The following is an 18,365-nucleotide window of genomic DNA, read 5'->3' as shown; positions in this document are numbered from 1 at the left end:
ACTTTAAATATGCTATAACTTTTCGTTTAAACGTTTTCTATCTTTTATACGCTTGATAAATAGTATTTAACGTTAGATCCCAGGCTAAAATATTGTTTACTCTCCCAGAAGTCTCGGTTGTCTTCGGTTTCCGCTTAGCTTTTTTATTTAGGGTGAATGAAAAGTTATAAATATACGACTGTTAGCAAAAACCGGAAATATATGAACAGTTACAAGTTTTTTTGCAATAATGCACTTTACTTTTGATTAAAAAGTTTGTTCAGTTGAAGATTTTGATCAGTCAGCTTGGCTTTAGAAAGGTAAAATTGAATATTGATTGCAGATGAGCTCATGCTCTTTTTTATCGTGATTATACTAATGTCAGTAATGCTTTAGTATTTACATTATTGTATTGTACCAATGCTCTAAATTTTTAGCATTAGTTTATATTTATGCTGTATTAAAGCATTATTGGTAGTGAAATGTTAGTAATGAAGTGAATTGTGAATTGGTAATGAAGTGTATCGAAACAAGTTGCCATCTTGTGACCGTTAAAAAGATATATTGGCAAGTGTTCTCCTTTTTGGTCTCTGAATTAAACGTAGGAAGATCGCAATTTGCTATCTCATAATTATAATCTTACAAAATTCATTGGTTGTCTCTTAGTTGTGATTTTATAACATTGATTGTCTCATCGTTGTAGTTGTATAGGGGCCTAACAGTTGTCTCCTAATTGTAATTTTATAGCATTTATTAGTTACAGGTAGAGTAGTCAGAATCGTGAATAATGGCAGAGGGTGGTGAGTGTGGCGTTCGAGTGTTATGCCGTGTTCGGCCGCTAAATGCGTTAGAAGAAAAAGCTGGCAGCAAATTTATTCCCAAAATATCCAAGGATGACACCATATCAGTTGGGGTAAGTGTTTCAGAGCTGTATTTATATAGTTACTCGGTGCAGGAACTCAAAGTTTTAAGCTTTTTACAAACCGCCATTCAAAGTAAATGCTACTATCTTGGGGTATAATTAGATTTCTTCACTGTGGGCATGAGGAGGTAATGAATCTCCACAAAAATATGGTGGTTGTTGATGTGTATCCCATCAAAGCTGCTTTCCTTTTAGGGCAAGGTATTTATGTTCGACAAAGTTTTTAAACCTACTTGCACACAGGAAGAGGTATACAGTTCTGGAGCTAAGCCTATTGTAGGAGGTTAGTATTAATTACTGTCACATTAATTATCTGTATCTCAAGGAGTAAAATATCGTTTGAAGGGATTTTTCTGTGTTCATATGTTCCTTCAACAGTAAATAACTGTATGCATTTCTCATTCTTAATAATTAATCATGTCTTTTACATTGCCATGAATGGAGCTTGTTGAGTTGAAATATTTCTATGTATGAACAGTCAGATATGAACTACCAGTTGCTTGCATGTTTTACCATATTGTCCCCTGATATCACAAAGAGTTCAGAACATCTGAACATAATTTTTATCATTAAGTCGTTATTTCGATTCACATCTAGTATGCACTATCTCAAATTATTACCTGATAAAAAGTCACTAGGAGTGCTCGATTATTTCCTTATTAAATTTGCAGCCTCAATTAAAATTTTTCAGCATTATTATTATTGGCCAAAGGCCAAGCCTATATTTATGATCGTCAAAGTCTGGCTATTTTAATCTTACTAGCCTCTACATGCTCGAGTGTGCCAACCTTTTATGTGGTTCAATTTGGTCACATTCTGCATAGTAAGTTCGTTATGTAGTCACAGTGTTTGATCACTTGCTTATTATGCCTATGTTTGCCTGATCTCAAGTCATAAAGTTCTCTTAAAAGGAAATACCACAATTCACCTATAGACTCAGTTTGTGGATAGTTTCTGGATAAGATATAAGGAATAGTTTAGATTTGCAGTATTGTGTAGATGAAAGCTATGAGAGGCAGTGAAGGAGAATGTTTTTGATGCTTTATTTTACAGTAGAATGGATTTATGAAGTGAACCTTGTAATGGAGTCTTGAGCTGAAGAAATTAAGCGCTTAATTTTTGTATTTGTCTCTCAGATTCATTCCTGTGCTTAATTAAGAATGGTGTGATAAAATGTGCTTGACGAAGCGGCGCTGTACTGTTAGCTAGTGAAGGAGTGACTCACAGACAGCGTAATTAGTGGGCCGATGCGCTCTACATTTCTCTGTATTCATGCATTCATACGACTCAGACGCCTGTATTTAGGTTACGCATTGCTATTGATTTTCACTAAGTTTGTTAGATTCCCCGCTGACCAATATGTAGGCGCTCTTATTCATAGCTCAAGTATAGCATCTTACTGCTGCCTTTTTGTCATACCTGCTGCCAGTTATTCTGTAATATATCATAAAGGAGCTGATAGAGATTTGCCATTTTCTAAAATTGATCCAGTAGAGCTCAGCATTATATACAATAGGATGGTAATGAGTTGAAGATATATTGCTACCTCGTTAGTGTTCAAAAGGGAGATAGACAACATTTTCATACCAATCTCTGCAAATGGCTGTAATTACCTGCAACCTTTCGCTCATTTCAACAGGGATGACACTATTATTGCAGACAAGGAATGTTGTAAATTATTTTATTGTAATATTCAATTCTAGAAAAGAATTTAATTTCTACTAAAGGGCCCCAACGAACCAGTACTGCTACAGATCTAATATTTCCCTTTTGCGATGTTTTACCTTTTTTCTTTTTGTGGAATTTAGGTTGCTCGAAATCTCCTCTCATTTTCTCCATCTCTTGCACATTTTGTGCATTTACGTAAGGAATGAACATTAAAGATTTGTATATTTATAGTTGCTGTTCTAATTTGCAGACGTTCTTAGCGGATATAATGGAACAATATTTGCTTATGGCCAAACATCCAGTGGTAAAACTCATACGATGGAGGTAAGAATAGCTTTTGCCGAAATTTTTGTACACATAAATGTATGTTAATATAACATGCTGCGATGTGTCTCATCAACGCTAAGGATGTTCACGGCGATCGTAGCTTCTGCGTAGACCGATGAGTATAGCGGATCATATTGAACATGGGATGAGTCAGTTATCTGCTGGCTACTATCTCGTGTTTGTTGGAACATGGAATTCATGTTTGCCATGAGTAAATAAACATTGACTAGAATTACCTATTTGCTTGGTGCAGACTATTATACAGATTGACGAACAATTTTACTCCCAGTACAGTCGACTTTCTTTAAACATCGCTTCTCTGTACTATCAATTGTCAATGCATCCTGGGTTTGCACGATTGCCTGAAGTAGCCACGACTGTCCCAAGAATGACAAACTTTGATCGGTAAATTGCTTTGGCGACAGACGGCGCAAACGACACGCGCGCACGAGTTTCTCGCCAGTTAAAATGCAGTTTTTGTTTGTTATTACTGTTATTAATATTACACTGTACCCTGTTGCAGGTATAACCACATTAAACTCACTCAGATGTATACTGTATATACATATTGTACCATATTGTATCCTAGGAGTATGTGTGCGAGACAACATGCTATTTAATGTACAATACTGTATAGTACCCAATTTTCAATGTGCGAACTTGGCCATGGTCCAGTTTGTATTAGTCCGAACACATGATGGTTGTCTGTACCAATTTTTTGGACATTCAGTTTTCTCATCCTTTTTTTAATATATTGTACGGATCTCTGATGTGATCCTCTTCTCCTACTGTGTACTGTTATTGTACAGCGCGATAACTAGCCATGCCTACTAGAGTTCTAGTTAACATAGACGCCGAAGAACCTTCTGGTTACTCCAAAATTTCTTCGAAAGTTTAACAGTTATGTCACTGTATGCCTGATCGCTGCCGTAAACCGCATACATTGTCAGTCTCTACTCCAGTGACACCTAATCAAAGGCTGATTGTGATTACTTAGAAGATTAAGTACAGGGGTAACAATAGCGGCAAAACTTGCCATTTCATGTCTCGCATTAATATAGTGTGCGGCTAATCAACCAAGCTTAAGTATTCTTTAGAATTTGTGTCAATTACTGAGAGTCTAGCCTCGCCTCTATCATGTTTCGCTCAAAATAGATGACATGGATATTAGTGTGGCTGCGCTTCTCGATTTGCCTCGCGTAAGTAGAGTGTGTTATGTCGCACTTATGGGAGTTGTCCACTCTGGCGTTCAAGTAACAGTCAAATCCCTTTTAGTAAAGACTTTTGTCTATAAATTAAAATCAACATTCTGCATAAATAGTTTTTTCATCGCTCTATTGAGCTCTATTCATCGCTCTATTGAGCTCTATTCATCGCTCTATTGAGCTCTATTCATTGCTCTATTGAGTGACCGAGTTTCACGGCTTGAGTAATGCTGTAGCTGGATATCACGCTGTCCCATCTATGTTTGCGAATGCTAGCTAACATTTAATTTGTCCATGAAATAAATATTTTTCACATAAGTTAATGTATTCAGCTGCAGCATTTTGATTGTCTCAGTGTCTGCTGTGTCATATCAGATTGCAGATGATATAGCACCTGTACTGATGCATCCAAGTTATTTCCAGGGTGTTCTGGGTGATGACAAGCTTCAAGGCATTATTCCAAGAATAGTTGCAGACATATTTCAATATATCTACAATATGGATGAGAATTTGGAATTTCACATTAAAGTCTCATACTTTGAGATTTATATGGATAAGATTCGAGACTTGTTAGACGGTAAGAGAGAGATCTTTGACTCCTTTATGGACATTTTCTTATTTCTTTGAACAAATGGTTTTGTTATGGCTTGGAAAATTTATAAATCGTTGTGCATTTATTGATACGGTTCCATTTGGTTGATGCAATCCCACTTGCATCGTACACATTTAAGCTCTGCCTGAGTGTATCAGTATCTTAGCTTCTTGTCATTGTAGTTACTAAGTTTAATCTCGCTGTTCATGAAGACAAAAACAGAGTTCCATATGTCAAGGTAAGTTTTTTATTACTTCTCCTGTTTAAGCTCAAATTATCCTTAACTGCACAAGCTTTTTGGGCAAAGAGGGCTTCTAGTTTTGTTTGATTGTGCACAGACTCCTTCCAGTCTCTTGACCATTATGTATGATCTTGTACTTACCTATCTACAATGCAAACATGATCTAATATAGCACATTTATGCTTGAAAAAGTTTATTTCTCTGTGTTATTATGATTATTATTTCTATACTTAAAACTAAATACTGTGTATATGAGTTGCTATTTTGAACTATAAAAAATTGACTAACATTTTGTTTGCTATTGGGCAATAGGCAAGTATGTCACCTTATCACATTGAAAAGTGTAACATAATCCAGCTGTTCAATCAGATAGTATGATAACACAGCTCATTGATTTCTTCAGTGATTCAGCCATTTCACACTGTATGATGGGCAGAAAGGTTAAATTATGTGCGCTATCTGATTAATATATATGTGATGAGCAGTATCCATTTATCCATATGTACCACATTTATCCATAAACTGGGAGTTATCCTTTACTGGTCACTTTCAACAGTATGCTATTGACATGATGCATGATACTCTATTGTTCAGAGGATGACTGTCAAGAAATCTACTAAAAGCCTAAAAGCAAACTCTATTATGCAAGCAGGCATTTTATGTAGCCTAAAAATACTAACTATTTACCAAAATCGTATTCTAAGGTTTTTAATGATACATGGAGAGGCCTACATTTGATAGGCCTACCATGATGCATCAACAGGCCTACACTGTCACTGAGGGCTTTACCACTCTCTTATAGGGTATTGTAAAACTACTGAGATTATTCTTTCCAGCATTGAGGTGTAAGCGTGCTTTTTGTCCAAGTATGCTAGCTTAGTCTAATATTCCGGCTTTCTCATTAGCTTATGGAGTATTCCTTAGCATACGTTAGTGAAAGATAACCACCAAAATTTTGTGCGCAAGCAGGCAACTGGACATATTTCAATGCAAATCTGTTGCTAATAACCCTTCCTTGAGACAAGGTGGCTGTTCAGTTTAAATTTTCATGGACATTGGTCAGCCTGCTGTCGGATACAAAGTTGCTGTTGCATCAAAATTAGCCATCGTTAAATATTCTCTGCAGGAATAGGTTGATACCTTTAAAGCGTTCAATTCTCTCATGTACAGGGTGCTACAGAGAGGTTTGTATCTAGTCCTGAGGAAGTTTTTGAAGCGATTGATGATGGAAAATCCAACCGCCACGTGGCCGTCACCAACATGAATGAACACAGCTCGAGGAGCCATAGTGTCTTTCTCATCCAGGTCAAACAAGAAAATGTAGAAACACAGAAAAAACTCTGTGGTAAACTCTATCTTGTGGATTTGGCTGGCTCAGAGAAGGTAGGTGGTTGTTAATAGGTCATTTGGTGCAATTGAAAGGTAGCTGCACACATGTACAGTGAAGTATCAATTATCGATCACCTCTACACATCGATTTTTCGACATGCGACTACCACTTGGAGCGAATATTTGTCTCAGCATACAGAGTAATTTTCGGCATGTGAGGTTCTAAGTTGGTCGAAACATTGTAGCTTTGTAAATGAGTACATATGTACTCAGCTTTTTCTTGGGTAGTTGGATTGGACGTTACTAGAATAACGTTAAACTACTTTATATGTCCCTCTTTTCAGTTTTATAATCATGCATCCAGAGACGACTAGGGTGAGTTGTGATTGTTGCAAGTGAAGACAGCAATGTTTTTTAAATAAAGCCAACGAATAATAAATGTCTTCGGATTAGTTTTTCTCGCAGTGATCACAAGGACGAAAGTGAAAATGCTGTGAAAAAGAACACTGGATACCTATGAAATACGTAAAAATCAAATTTTAAAAAGTAGCTAATATAAATGCAAATAAGTTATGCTAACTTAAAAAGCTCACTTGGTCTAAATTACACTACTTCTATATCTTTATCGACATCTCTACCCTGTTCCCATGCATTCTCTGTTTCCTGTATCACCAAGGCTACACCTCAATTTGACTACCTGCAATACAAATTTTCAGTAACGATAAAACCTCTTTTTGTTAATGATCACTTTATTAATTTAGTTTCTTGCGTATAATGTAGTAAGTAGTAAGTAAGTAGGAAGTAAGTAGGAAGTAATTAGTAAGTAAGTAGTAAGTAAGTGCATTCATATTCATAAATTCATACAAATTCATAAGTTACTCAAAATATCTTTTATTACCCGTGCAACACCTGGCATTCAGCTAGTCTTTACAATAATAAAGTCGTGTCTGTTCATTACGAAAAAATATGTTAGGAGAAAAGATTGCACCTCACAGGAATTGAACCCGTGTATTCGGATGCATGGATGTGAAGCTAAGCGCACCACCACTAAACCACGCAGCTGCCTTGCCACGCTTTGGAGTAAATGTGCATATAATCATTACACATTGTTATCTCTCATGGCACACTGGATGACAAATGTGTGTATTTTAACCAATCACTGTTAACTGGATATATAAACGACGACAGACAAACACTTGATTCTATATGCCGTAAAACCTCTAATTGAACATCACCTTAATTTGACCATTTATTTGCCTCCATTTGACTGCCACTATTGTACAAGGGTTGAAAAATAGATCGCCACCCTTTAATCGAACGCCACCTTCATTTGATCGCCACTTTTACATTCTTTGATCTTTACAAACCCATAATAGCCAGTGATCTGTAGGAAAGTGGCCACAAACTCGTACTAATAATGGCTTGGTTACATCAATAACAATTAATTCTTCCATTTGTTTCTGTTTTTATCCATGTTCATTTTCCAACTCCAAAACTTTTAGTTTTTTTCATAAAAATTTTGAAAGCAGTACCATAGACATACATAATTCCTAACTGTATCAAGCTAATAGTAGTTTCTTGTTTAGCACTGTCTATTTACTTCTACGTAGACCCTATGTGAGAAACCCTATGTTACCTCGACGTATGTGAGAAACTGTTAACATTTATGATGGTATGTGAATGATTAGTTTTAGGCTAAAAGTTGTGCTTAGCGCCCTTGCGGCTAGAAGTTTATCAAGTTTAAAATATTTGCTCTACTCCAAAAATGGTGCAGAAGCAGAGTTGAGGTTAGAAAACATTGAGGAAGGCATTAAAATAGCAAGAAGATGTTCGTTCCATCGAAAGCAATAATCAGAATGCAACTGGCCGAGCAAACGAAGCAAATATTTTTGTTTCAAAAACGTTATTTTTTGTTTCTGCATGTATTATACGTATGGTTCATTGATGTGACTTGTTCTTGAATATATATTTGTAGCATTTGATAGATTATTATTATTATATAGCTTATAAATTTGCAGATTTATAGCATATTATTTAATGGCATCTTTGCGCTTATCTTAACACGGCTTACAATGAGTTGACGTTCATAACCCCTCTTCTATTGCGCATAAAAAGGTGCATAAATAGCCAGTTTTGGCTGCAAACTGTAGCAAACATATTAATAAGTGCAATGAGCTGCTCTATTTATTCAACCTTGGTAAATATAGATACAAAATAAAAATGTACCTTCAAATTTAGAAGGAAATAAAATTGAAAGCTCCAATAAATGGCATAGCAGGACACAAGCTATAACATCATCATAGGCTAATTGCAAGCAATCGATATCAACTGGTAGAAATATTTCTTGGCTTCCTAATGCATATTTATTTAGAGATCTTCGACAAATTGGAGGTAAGTTATCAGATTTATTTCATCCAAAAAGGTTAATGTCGCTGCGCCCGAAGGAGAGTGAAAAATATAGGCGACATTCGCTTTGCCCGTAAAAGGGTTAAAATTATCATCCCAAAATTTTGATAAGCTATTTAATAAAAATGCCAGTCTCTATTTGAGTACCACCTTTATTTGAACGCCACCTCTATTTGACCGTCACTGAAGGGAAGGATTGAAAAAGAGAGCACCGTGGCGTTCAAATAGATGTTTTACAGTATATAGATTATCTGTCATAATATCATTACAAGAATCTTGGTCATGCTTACAATCAATTAGCTACTCTCATGCCCATTTACAGGTGGGCAAGACGGGTGCTGAGGGTACGACCCTGGATGAAGCAAAGAATATAAACAAGTCTCTGTCAGCACTAGGAAATGTTATAGCAGCTTTGGCTGATGAAAACGTAAGTAAGACTATGTTTATAGATAGTGTGAAATTAGAATTCTACAACGTTCACATAGTACTAACTTTCCCATGCTTTATTGTATGTAAAAACCAGTAGGCCTACCAGATTGGTCTCTCAGTCTAGCTGGTATGCGATGGTCTGCTCAAATCTGATCAACTGCACATTTTTACTGTTGCCTGCGCGCTACCACATGTAGACACATAGTGAAGATAAAAAACATCTCTGTTTTCATATTTCTTGAAGGTTAAAATGAGTGATTTTCCATGAGGCTTAGTGAGATTAAACATTGCTAACTTTTGAGCTATTATGATAGCTATATAAAATCACTGGTATTGATTGACGGCAGCGCGCAAATAGCTTTGAGTATCAAAAAAATTAAATTAAAGACCAAAACCTCGTAATAATATGGAAGATAATATTTGTTTTTGCTCTCTTACACAGTGGTTCAAAAGCCTCAAACAGTAGAAAATGTCGCTGTATTTCCCGAAGCATTACTTTGTGTAGTGAACCAAGTAGACAGTCAGATACAACAAATCTAATTCGTAGTTTGTCATTGGTCTGTCCTACTGCTGGTGTTCAAGCTGTATAAATGATTAGAGGTTATTCTATGTGACACCTGATTAAAGTAATTTTATCTATTTGATATTACGTTTGCAACATGTGTAGACTTTACCACGACTCGGTTCTACCTAGAGAGAGGGTGGCCTAGCCTGCGTCTCATGTTGTAGTCTTAAGACTGGAATTCTTTTGTTCAACGGCCGGTCTTTGAACAAAAGAACTCATTTGTTTTAAAAACTTGTTTCAACTTTTCAAAACAAACATGTTTTAAAAATTGGTAATCAATAGAATTGCGGATAGTAGGGATTACGACTTGAAGGTTGTAGTAATAAAATGTCTATAAACTGAAATATTCGATGGTGAATGTAATATGTTGGCGTCGTGAATTAGAAGACAATGTTTGTCATACTTGTGGAAGGATAAATACAAACACTCTGGGCATAGTTTGCGCAGTATTTTGAAATCTGTTAGACAAATACAGATATGAGCAAGTTTGGGATAAAGTAATATTTTCAAAGGTTTTGTGATGTGATTGGTGGAAGTGTGGTGAGCTGGAATATGTGATCAGTAGGTAGTACACAAGTCTTTGTATAGATTTAGTATAGTATAGCTATAGTATTTAATATATGTATTATTTATAATCATTAGAAAGGCTAGTTTAGTAAAGAATAATAAAGAAAAAGCACTGAATACACAGAATTAATTATAGTATAATATATAATATAAAGAGCACTTGGCTGTTAGTTAATCAAGGTTATTTAACAGCTAGATGCTTTTTATATTATATATAATGCATGTACTGATATATATATATACCTATACTATATTTGTATAATATATATACACATATCATGTATATATATTATAATTTAGTATAGATTTAGTATGATAATAAACTTGGTGTTGGTATAACATGTACTAGCGGACTCTATTGTAAAGGTGTCTATGCCCGGCTCTTATTCAATCAGTGCCCTCACTAAGTTCTATAGTAGGTATACTTATTCAATCAGTGCCCTCACTAAGTCCTATAGTAGGTATACTTATTCAATCAGTGCCCTCACTAAGTCTTATAGTAGGTATACTTATTCAATCAGTGCTCTCACTAAGTCCTATAGTAGGTATACTTATTCAATCAGTGCCCTCACTAAGTCCTATAGTAGGTATACTTATTCAATCAGTGCTCTCACTAAGTCTTATAGTAGGTATACTTATTCAATCAGTGCCCTCACTAAGTCCTATAGTAGGTATACTTATTCAATCAGTGCCCTCACTAAGTCTTATAGTAGGTATACTTATTCAATCAGTGCTCTCACTAAGTCTTATAGTAGGTATACTTATTCAATCAGTGCCCTCACTAAGTCTTATAGTAGGTATACTTATTCAATCAGATCCCTCACTAAGTCCTATAGTAGGTATACTTATTCAATCAGTGCCCTCACTAAGTCCTATAGTAGGTATTCTTATTCAATCAGTGCCCTCACTAAGTCCTATAGTAGGTATACTTATTCAATCAGTACCCTCACTAAGTCCTATAGTAGGTATACTTATTCAATCAGTGCCCTCACTAAGTCCTATAGCAGGTATACTGATGACTTGCAGAAAGCCCATGTGCCGTATCGAGACAGCAAGCTAACAAGAATCCTACAGGAGTCGCTCGGGGGAAACGCTCGAACGTCCATCTTTATCTGTTGCTCACCGGCATCTTACAATGAACCAGAAACCAAATCAACCCTACTATTTGGGCAAAGGTAACTTTTGTCTAGTTGAATTGGTTTTCTACACCTGAAAATAAAGGAAGTGAGATCATGCTGTATTTCATATTGGACAAGATATGAATTTTAATTAGATTAAAAATTTTTATTTGTTTTAATATTATTAGTATCATAATGCAGTTGAAACTTTGAATTAAAAGTACAATTTAAACTATCATTTTTTAAAAAACTTTTAATCATCGTATGCTCTGTACAAATGGTTTCGGCCCTCCACACAAGACAAGGTTCAAATAGTTTAAAGTTCTCCTTGGCTGCAGCTTGTTAGAATGTGACCATTAAGTACTCTGGCAGCAAATCGTTACAGAAAGTTCAGGCGGATGAGCATGTTTAATGCATCATTTTTTCCTTGTCTGTGAACCTATTCGCTCGTGAAGATGGAGTGGCACCTTTAATCTTATACTTTAATCTTATATTTTAATCTTATGCTTTAATCTTATACTTTAATCTTATACTTTTCACATTTGATTAGAGCGAAGACAATCAAGAATGTCGTGACGGTGAATGAGGAGCTCACTGCCGAGGAATGGAAGAGAAGATATGAAAAGGAGAAAGAAAAGTGCACCAGGTTTCGTGGGAAGCTAGAGCGAGCCGAGCAGGAACTTGAGAGGTGGAGAAAAGGAGAGAAGGTTTCAGCAGACGAGCAGGTTAACCTTAGAGACACATCGGAGAACATGAAAGAATCATCGTCGCTGCAGACATTGTCATCGGCTCCTTTTCCCACTTCGGCAACAACGGCTGCCGGAGCCGTGCCGCTCACGTCTGAAGAGCGAATGCAGTATGAGCAAGAAAAGATCAAACTTTATGAGCAGCTGGATGAGAAGGTAGCGAATATAATGTATTGTTGTCTCAGTGTTGTGCGGGAGGTATAATATTGCCTTCCGCAGATATTGTACTGCCCTTGGATCTCGGTGTTAAGTTGTGAGGTATAACAATGCTCTGTGATGATGATGTATTAGTCTTAACCCTTTGGCTGGGTTAAAGCCCCGCAAAAACACTCGAAAGTCGTGTAATTCATTTTTGAAAATTCAATAAAATCGGTATTTTATGAACGTGCATAGCTCAAACTGAAATTTATTTCTATGAACAAAACCTTTTGTACACAAACATTCATTTACATATTTACTACTACAAAAAAACTACAACCATGTACAATTGTCTCTGTATGAAATGCTTGGAAGCATTCCTTTCGGTAGAGTCCAACGCTATAACGTAGCCCCGCGAGCTACCATAACGATCGTTTTTCTCTGTATATTCCAAGTATATTAAAAGTCCAAAAAGTTTACATTACTTCTATCATCTGAATTATTTTATTGTGATCAGACAAAAAATTACAAATGATCGCAGGATCAAATAAATTTTTATTTTACCATTTTGAACGTCGAGCCGATGTTGACTGCTTTTTCCAACTTTTATTCTTTTCCAAGGAGGTGCGATTTCTTTAGCCTTTAGCACAAAGCCACACGTCTCAGATAATCGTTTCATATTGTAATTCATCGACGAATATCTTGTTGATATTTAAAACTTACTAGCGTTCATATCCTTTGTTTAACGTTACTAGGCGACAGCTTTATATACATCTACTGAAAGCGACATAAATGTCATTTCCCCGCGCAACCGATAAACGACATTTTTGTCATTTCCCCAGCCAAAAAGTTAGGATCGTTTGAGAAAAGCGAAAAATTGAATGCATTTTTTCTTCTGTCAGTCCAATTTCAAAATTGAATCTGATACGAATTAAAATAACATTTCTTGTGTAGGTCTCAGCTGTATCTAGATTGTAAGTGAAGTCATTTATATTATCAGTATATGTATGTTTCACCATCACACTACGGTGGTATACCCAAATTTGTGCATCACTCGAGTTTTTTTATTTTTTGTGTTTTTATTTTTTGTGTATCACCACCTATCTAAGCTTCATATTCTTTGAATAGTGCTTTTGTTTACAGCTGTCATTTGTTCATTGACATCACCTGTTCACTGCCACCACCTCTTGTGTCTTTGAAATGCCACCTGCTGATAACTGTCATATTTTTGCCACCTGTTAGGATGATGAGATCTCAGCCAAGACCACTGAGGTGGAGTCGTTCAAAGAACAGGTTGCTGACCAAGAGGAGTTAATCCTCGCTTCCAAACGTGACTGTGATGCTCTACAGGCTGAAATCGCCCGTATTCAAACCGAGAATGATTCAGCGAAGGTGAGACCAACACCCAGCACGGTTAATAGCGCACTTGCTATGTAAAAGCTGTCAACCTGAACTGTAATGTACATACTCCACCTCTCATTCCTGTAGGCATCAACTGAGCCACTAACCACTGACTGACTCATAGGAAATCTGAGTGGCTGTTCAATTTTCGGCACATTTTTACGCCCTATAAGAAATTCTGGTAGCGATTGGTACATCTTATTGAAGTGATAAAACTCGGCTAATCCAGTGTTCTTTGCACATTTATTACTGGGTTAGTTTCCTGTAAAATAGCCTAATATTTCTAGCAGAAACATCTTATCCTTCATATCATGAAGGATAAAGGATACTTCCTGCTAGGGAGTATCCTTTACCCACGCCATTTATATTTATCTTGATCTTGGCACTGAATTATATTCAATTTGTCATGTTGGATTTGAAGTGCTGTGTATGCAGTCAACTTATTCCCTTTGCATATTCTCGCTGTTGGATAAGGGTTTGGCATAAGGGTTGGATAAGGGTCTGGCAATGCCTGAAATTTGCTCCAAAGTTTATTTAATGGTGGTCTAAGCATAGGTAGTGCTGTACGAATACAGGACACGTTAGAGCTGGTGTTCCTTGTTCTGGTACTACGGTATGTTGAGCCAAGCCTTCAGGCTCCGCTCTATATACATTCTTATTAGATTTTCATGAATTGATAGGATGAGGTGAAGGAGGTGCTGACAGCGCTGGAAGAGCTTGCCATGAACTATGACCAGAAGTCACAAGAGGCGGAGACTAGGAGCAAGGAAGTGGAGACATTGAGTGAAGAACTCCAGCAGAAAATGGTAGCCGAGTCATGAACTTATATTTTTTGTTTTAGCTTTTGCTACAAAAAGCCTGTATAACGGCTTGTCTTGATATTGATCATAGAGTTAACAGGTTTACCCGAAAAGTTGTCATAGTAATTTTAAGATAGCCCGTTAACATTTTGTTAACATGAACATGTTAACATTCTGTTAACATTATGCTGTATGCTGTCAACTTACTCCCTTTGCATATTCTCGCTGTTGGATAAGGGTCTGGCATAAGGGTTGTTAACATGTTAACATTTTGTTAACATTATTATGTTAACATTTGGTTAACACTAACATATGAACAGCTTGTTAACATTAACATGTTAACATTTAGTTAACATCAACATGTTAACAGTTTGTTGACATTAACATGTTAACATTGTGTTAACATTAACATGTTAACATTTTGTTAACATTAACATGTTAACATTTTGTCAACATTAACATGTTAACATTTTGTTAACACTTTGTTAACATCAACATGTTAACACTTTGTTAACATCAACATGTTAACATTTTGTTAACATTAACATGTTAACATTTTGTTAACATTAACATGTTAACATTTTGTTAACATTAACAGGTTAATATTGTGTTAACATTAACAGTTAACATTTTGCTACAAAAACAAACCAGATAGTTTTTACACTCGGCATAATATCGTGGGTTCTAAATTATTTTCTTTTCAGATGGAACAAAATCGTAAGCAGTGCCCTAAACATGTTTCTATGAGCGAAATTCTTCAACATTAGACATCAGATGTTTCAGATAATTTTTGTGTTTTTATTTCAGAGAGTGGTGTCTGCATTTTGATCGAACTGCGAACACTAACAATTTTGGCGCGAATGACGTTTGTGAGAACGAGCAAAAAATCCTGTAGTAAAATAGTTACATAGGAATAATTACATGAATAAACGATGTTAAAAATTATTTGTGCTGTTTTTTATGTCAAATGTAGGTGTGTGACTTATACAAGCATGCGTCTTATTCTCGAATATATACAGTAAATCGCTCGATAGTTCAACATATCTAGCTGTTTTAGTCATTTGATAGTTGTCTACAGGATTGGCTACTTCAGCAAACATTCAAAGCAAATTGAAGGAAGGGAATATTTTATTTGTTTTTATTTACTTAGTACTGAATAATTCATTAACAACAGTATATAAGTTGATCTCTAGAATTATCTTCATTGTCCTAAAGCTGGAAATACCGTCGCTTTTCTACTTTCTTTTGACAAAAATAATTCGGATGTATTACAAAAGAAAATTTATTGGTATATTCACGCAGTCACTTGTTGAGCATCAGAGATGAATGTTTATTATACTAGAGTTGCCAATGATTGCTAGACTAGTCTTGGAATATTTCTGCAACGATATTTGGTTATCATTTCTTTGAGAAAGACGCCATGTCCTGACACTCAGTCATATAGTTTTAGTTGCGAATAACTTCAGCTGTTTACTGATTACCATTAGTTATTAGTTTGAGAATAATCCAGTGTTTTCGCTCATTTTCAGTCAACTCTAAACACTTCGGAATCCGAGCTGCAGACATTGAGAGAAAGCAACTTGCATCAGAAGAAAAGGAACTTAGAAATGATGATAAGCCTTATCAGAGACCTAGGAGAGATTGGCGTGGTGCTGGAGAAGGCGGATGCTGGTCTTGTGGTAGGTGCTTGTTTTCTTACAATTGAAAATTTGTCATAGATGTTGACTTGAAAACACTTTCTAGAATTAGATATGTATAGTAGACTGTATATTGTCCACAGAAGCCCGTGTTGGGTAACACAGAGACAATTGAAGAGGACTTTACTGTGGCGAGGTTGTACATAAGCAAGCTCAAGTCGGAAGTAAAGAGCCTCTTTACGCATAATCAGACTCTAGAGAACACATTGTCAGACAACTCCTCGCAACTTGACGAGATGAGACAGCAGTTCAGCAGCGCTGAGCTCGCCAAACAGCAGGTACAAAGCATTTTTTATTTGTCTTTTCCTTTGGACATGCACTGGCATGCTGGAAGATGTGGAGTTGTCTGTCTTGTAAAACACTAAACTTTTAACTACCTCTTCGATTTGAACGCCACTTCTATGTAAAGGCCACCTCTATTTGAACGCCACCTCTATTTGACCGCCATTACAAGAGAAAGGTTGAAAAATTGAGCACCACCCTCTATTTGAACGCCACCTCAATTTGACAACCACTTTGACCATCTTTGATCTTTATGAGCTGATAATATATAGTGATCAGTAGAAAAGTGTCCACAAAATTGTATTAATAATGAATCGTTTACATCAATAATAATCAATTATTTCGATGTTCATCTCCAAAGCTTTTCGCTTTTTTGCGTTAAAACTTTGAAAGCAACACCATAGAAATAATCAATAACGAACAGTCTCAGACTAATATTAATTCCTTGTTTAACGCGGTCTTTCTACTTTGAAGTACATGCACATGTATTAAAACGGTTCAAATTTCAATGGTAGATGAACTTTGAAAGCAACGCCATAGAAATAATTAGTAACTGTCTCAGGCTAATAGTAGTTCCTTGTTTAACATGGTCTTAATGCATCGAAGAACATGCATATTAAAAACGGTTTGCAAGTTTCGGGCTAAAGGTTACGTTTAGCGAGCAAACTTTTATGCGTTGCTTTTGGGGTAAATGCAGCGCGTGAAAGTTTTGCTCTGCCAAAAAATTGTTTGGACGCTAATATTGACTAGTTCAGCAGTGCAGAAGGAGAGTTGAGGCCAGAAGATATTGTGGAAGGTGTTGGAAAACTAGATGTTCGTTTCATTGAAAGCAGCAATCAGAATGCAGCTATCCGAGCAAACGATGAAAATATTTTGTTTTAAAAACTTTATTTTTTGTTTCTGCATGTAATATACATGTATGTATGGTTCATTCATGTCACTTGTTCATGAATATATGTATCATTTGATAGATTATCATTGTATAACTTATACATATGCAGATTTATAGCATGTTATTTAATAGAATCCTTGCGGCTATCTTAACATGGCTTACAATGTATCGATGCTCATAACTCCACTTCTATTTTATATGAAAAGCTAGTTTTGGTTGCAAACTGTAGCAAACATATCAATGAGTCCAATGGTCTTCGATGCAAAATTGGTAAATATAGATATAAAATAAAAATATGTCCTCAAATTTATAATGAAATAGCAATTGAAAATGCCAACAAATTGCAAAGAAGGACACAGGCTATAATATCATCGCAGGTCAATTGCAAGCAATTGATATCAACTGGTAGAGATATTTCTCGGTTTCTCGATCCATATTTATTAGGAGATCTGTGACAAGTTGGAGGTAAGTTAGCAGATTTATTGCATCCAAAAGCTCCACCGGAAAAAGAGGGCAAAATATAGGCGACACTCGCTTCTCCCGTAATTGGGCTCAATTTATCTTTCTAAAATTCTGACGAGCTATTTGAAAAAGACATTGTCAGCCTCTATTTGAACGTCGCCTCCAATTGACGACCACTATAGAAGAAGGGTTGAAAAATAGAGCCGTTATGGCATTCAATTAGAGGTTTTACGGTAACTTGAGAGTTTCAAGGATGTTTTTTTAGCTAGACCAATATTCATAATTTCATTTGTTGTTTGTTTTCAAAGAAAAAAAGATTTCAAATACTGAATATACCAACTCTTATTTTCAGTTGAGAAAAGTGGAGTTGTCTGTCTTGCTCAGTGCTTAAACCAATATTGATCATGATGGACTAATAATTAATTATTCTATGTTATAAATATGATGATTGATGTGATTGATGATTGTAAGGGATGTAATAATGATAGAAAAACAGTTCGTCCATTCATTACTTGCTTCCTAAGAAAGATTTCAATTGCAGAGCATGTTAACCCATATTTTCACTCCTTCTCTAATTCCGATATAACATTGCTAAGGGT

The 18,365-nt window shown here is 35.8% G+C and overlaps 1 protein-coding gene across 1 annotated transcript in view; it reads left to right on the top strand.

The window, feature by feature from the left end:
* The first annotated feature begins 127 nt into the window (after positions 1 to 127).
* Positions 128 to 18,365, top strand: part of LOC137388766 (kinesin heavy chain-like) — a 31,838-nt gene continuing 13,600 nt past the window's right edge. The window contains exons 1-14 of the mRNA XM_068075215.1: positions 128 to 299; positions 737 to 892; positions 1,097 to 1,184; positions 2,820 to 2,893; positions 4,525 to 4,678; positions 4,876 to 4,931; positions 6,105 to 6,317; positions 8,992 to 9,096; positions 11,257 to 11,405; positions 11,899 to 12,250; positions 13,475 to 13,624; positions 14,314 to 14,439; positions 15,963 to 16,112; positions 16,214 to 16,408. Of these exons, the coding sequence (XP_067931316.1) occupies positions 767 to 892; positions 1,097 to 1,184; positions 2,820 to 2,893; positions 4,525 to 4,678; positions 4,876 to 4,931; positions 6,105 to 6,317; positions 8,992 to 9,096; positions 11,257 to 11,405; positions 11,899 to 12,250; positions 13,475 to 13,624; positions 14,314 to 14,439; positions 15,963 to 16,112; positions 16,214 to 16,408 (1,938 nt within the window). The 5' untranslated portion in view covers positions 128 to 299; positions 737 to 766. The remainder of the gene's footprint in view (positions 300 to 736; positions 893 to 1,096; positions 1,185 to 2,819; positions 2,894 to 4,524; positions 4,679 to 4,875; positions 4,932 to 6,104; positions 6,318 to 8,991; positions 9,097 to 11,256; positions 11,406 to 11,898; positions 12,251 to 13,474; positions 13,625 to 14,313; positions 14,440 to 15,962; positions 16,113 to 16,213; positions 16,409 to 18,365) is intronic.

The sequence above is a fragment of the Watersipora subatra genome, chromosome 2 (genome assembly GCF_963576615.1).
Source record: "Watersipora subatra chromosome 2, tzWatSuba1.1, whole genome shotgun sequence".
Lineage (NCBI taxonomy): Eukaryota > Metazoa > Bryozoa > Gymnolaemata > Cheilostomatida > Watersiporidae > Watersipora > Watersipora subatra.
This window is presented reverse-complemented; position numbering and strand designations above follow the sequence as displayed.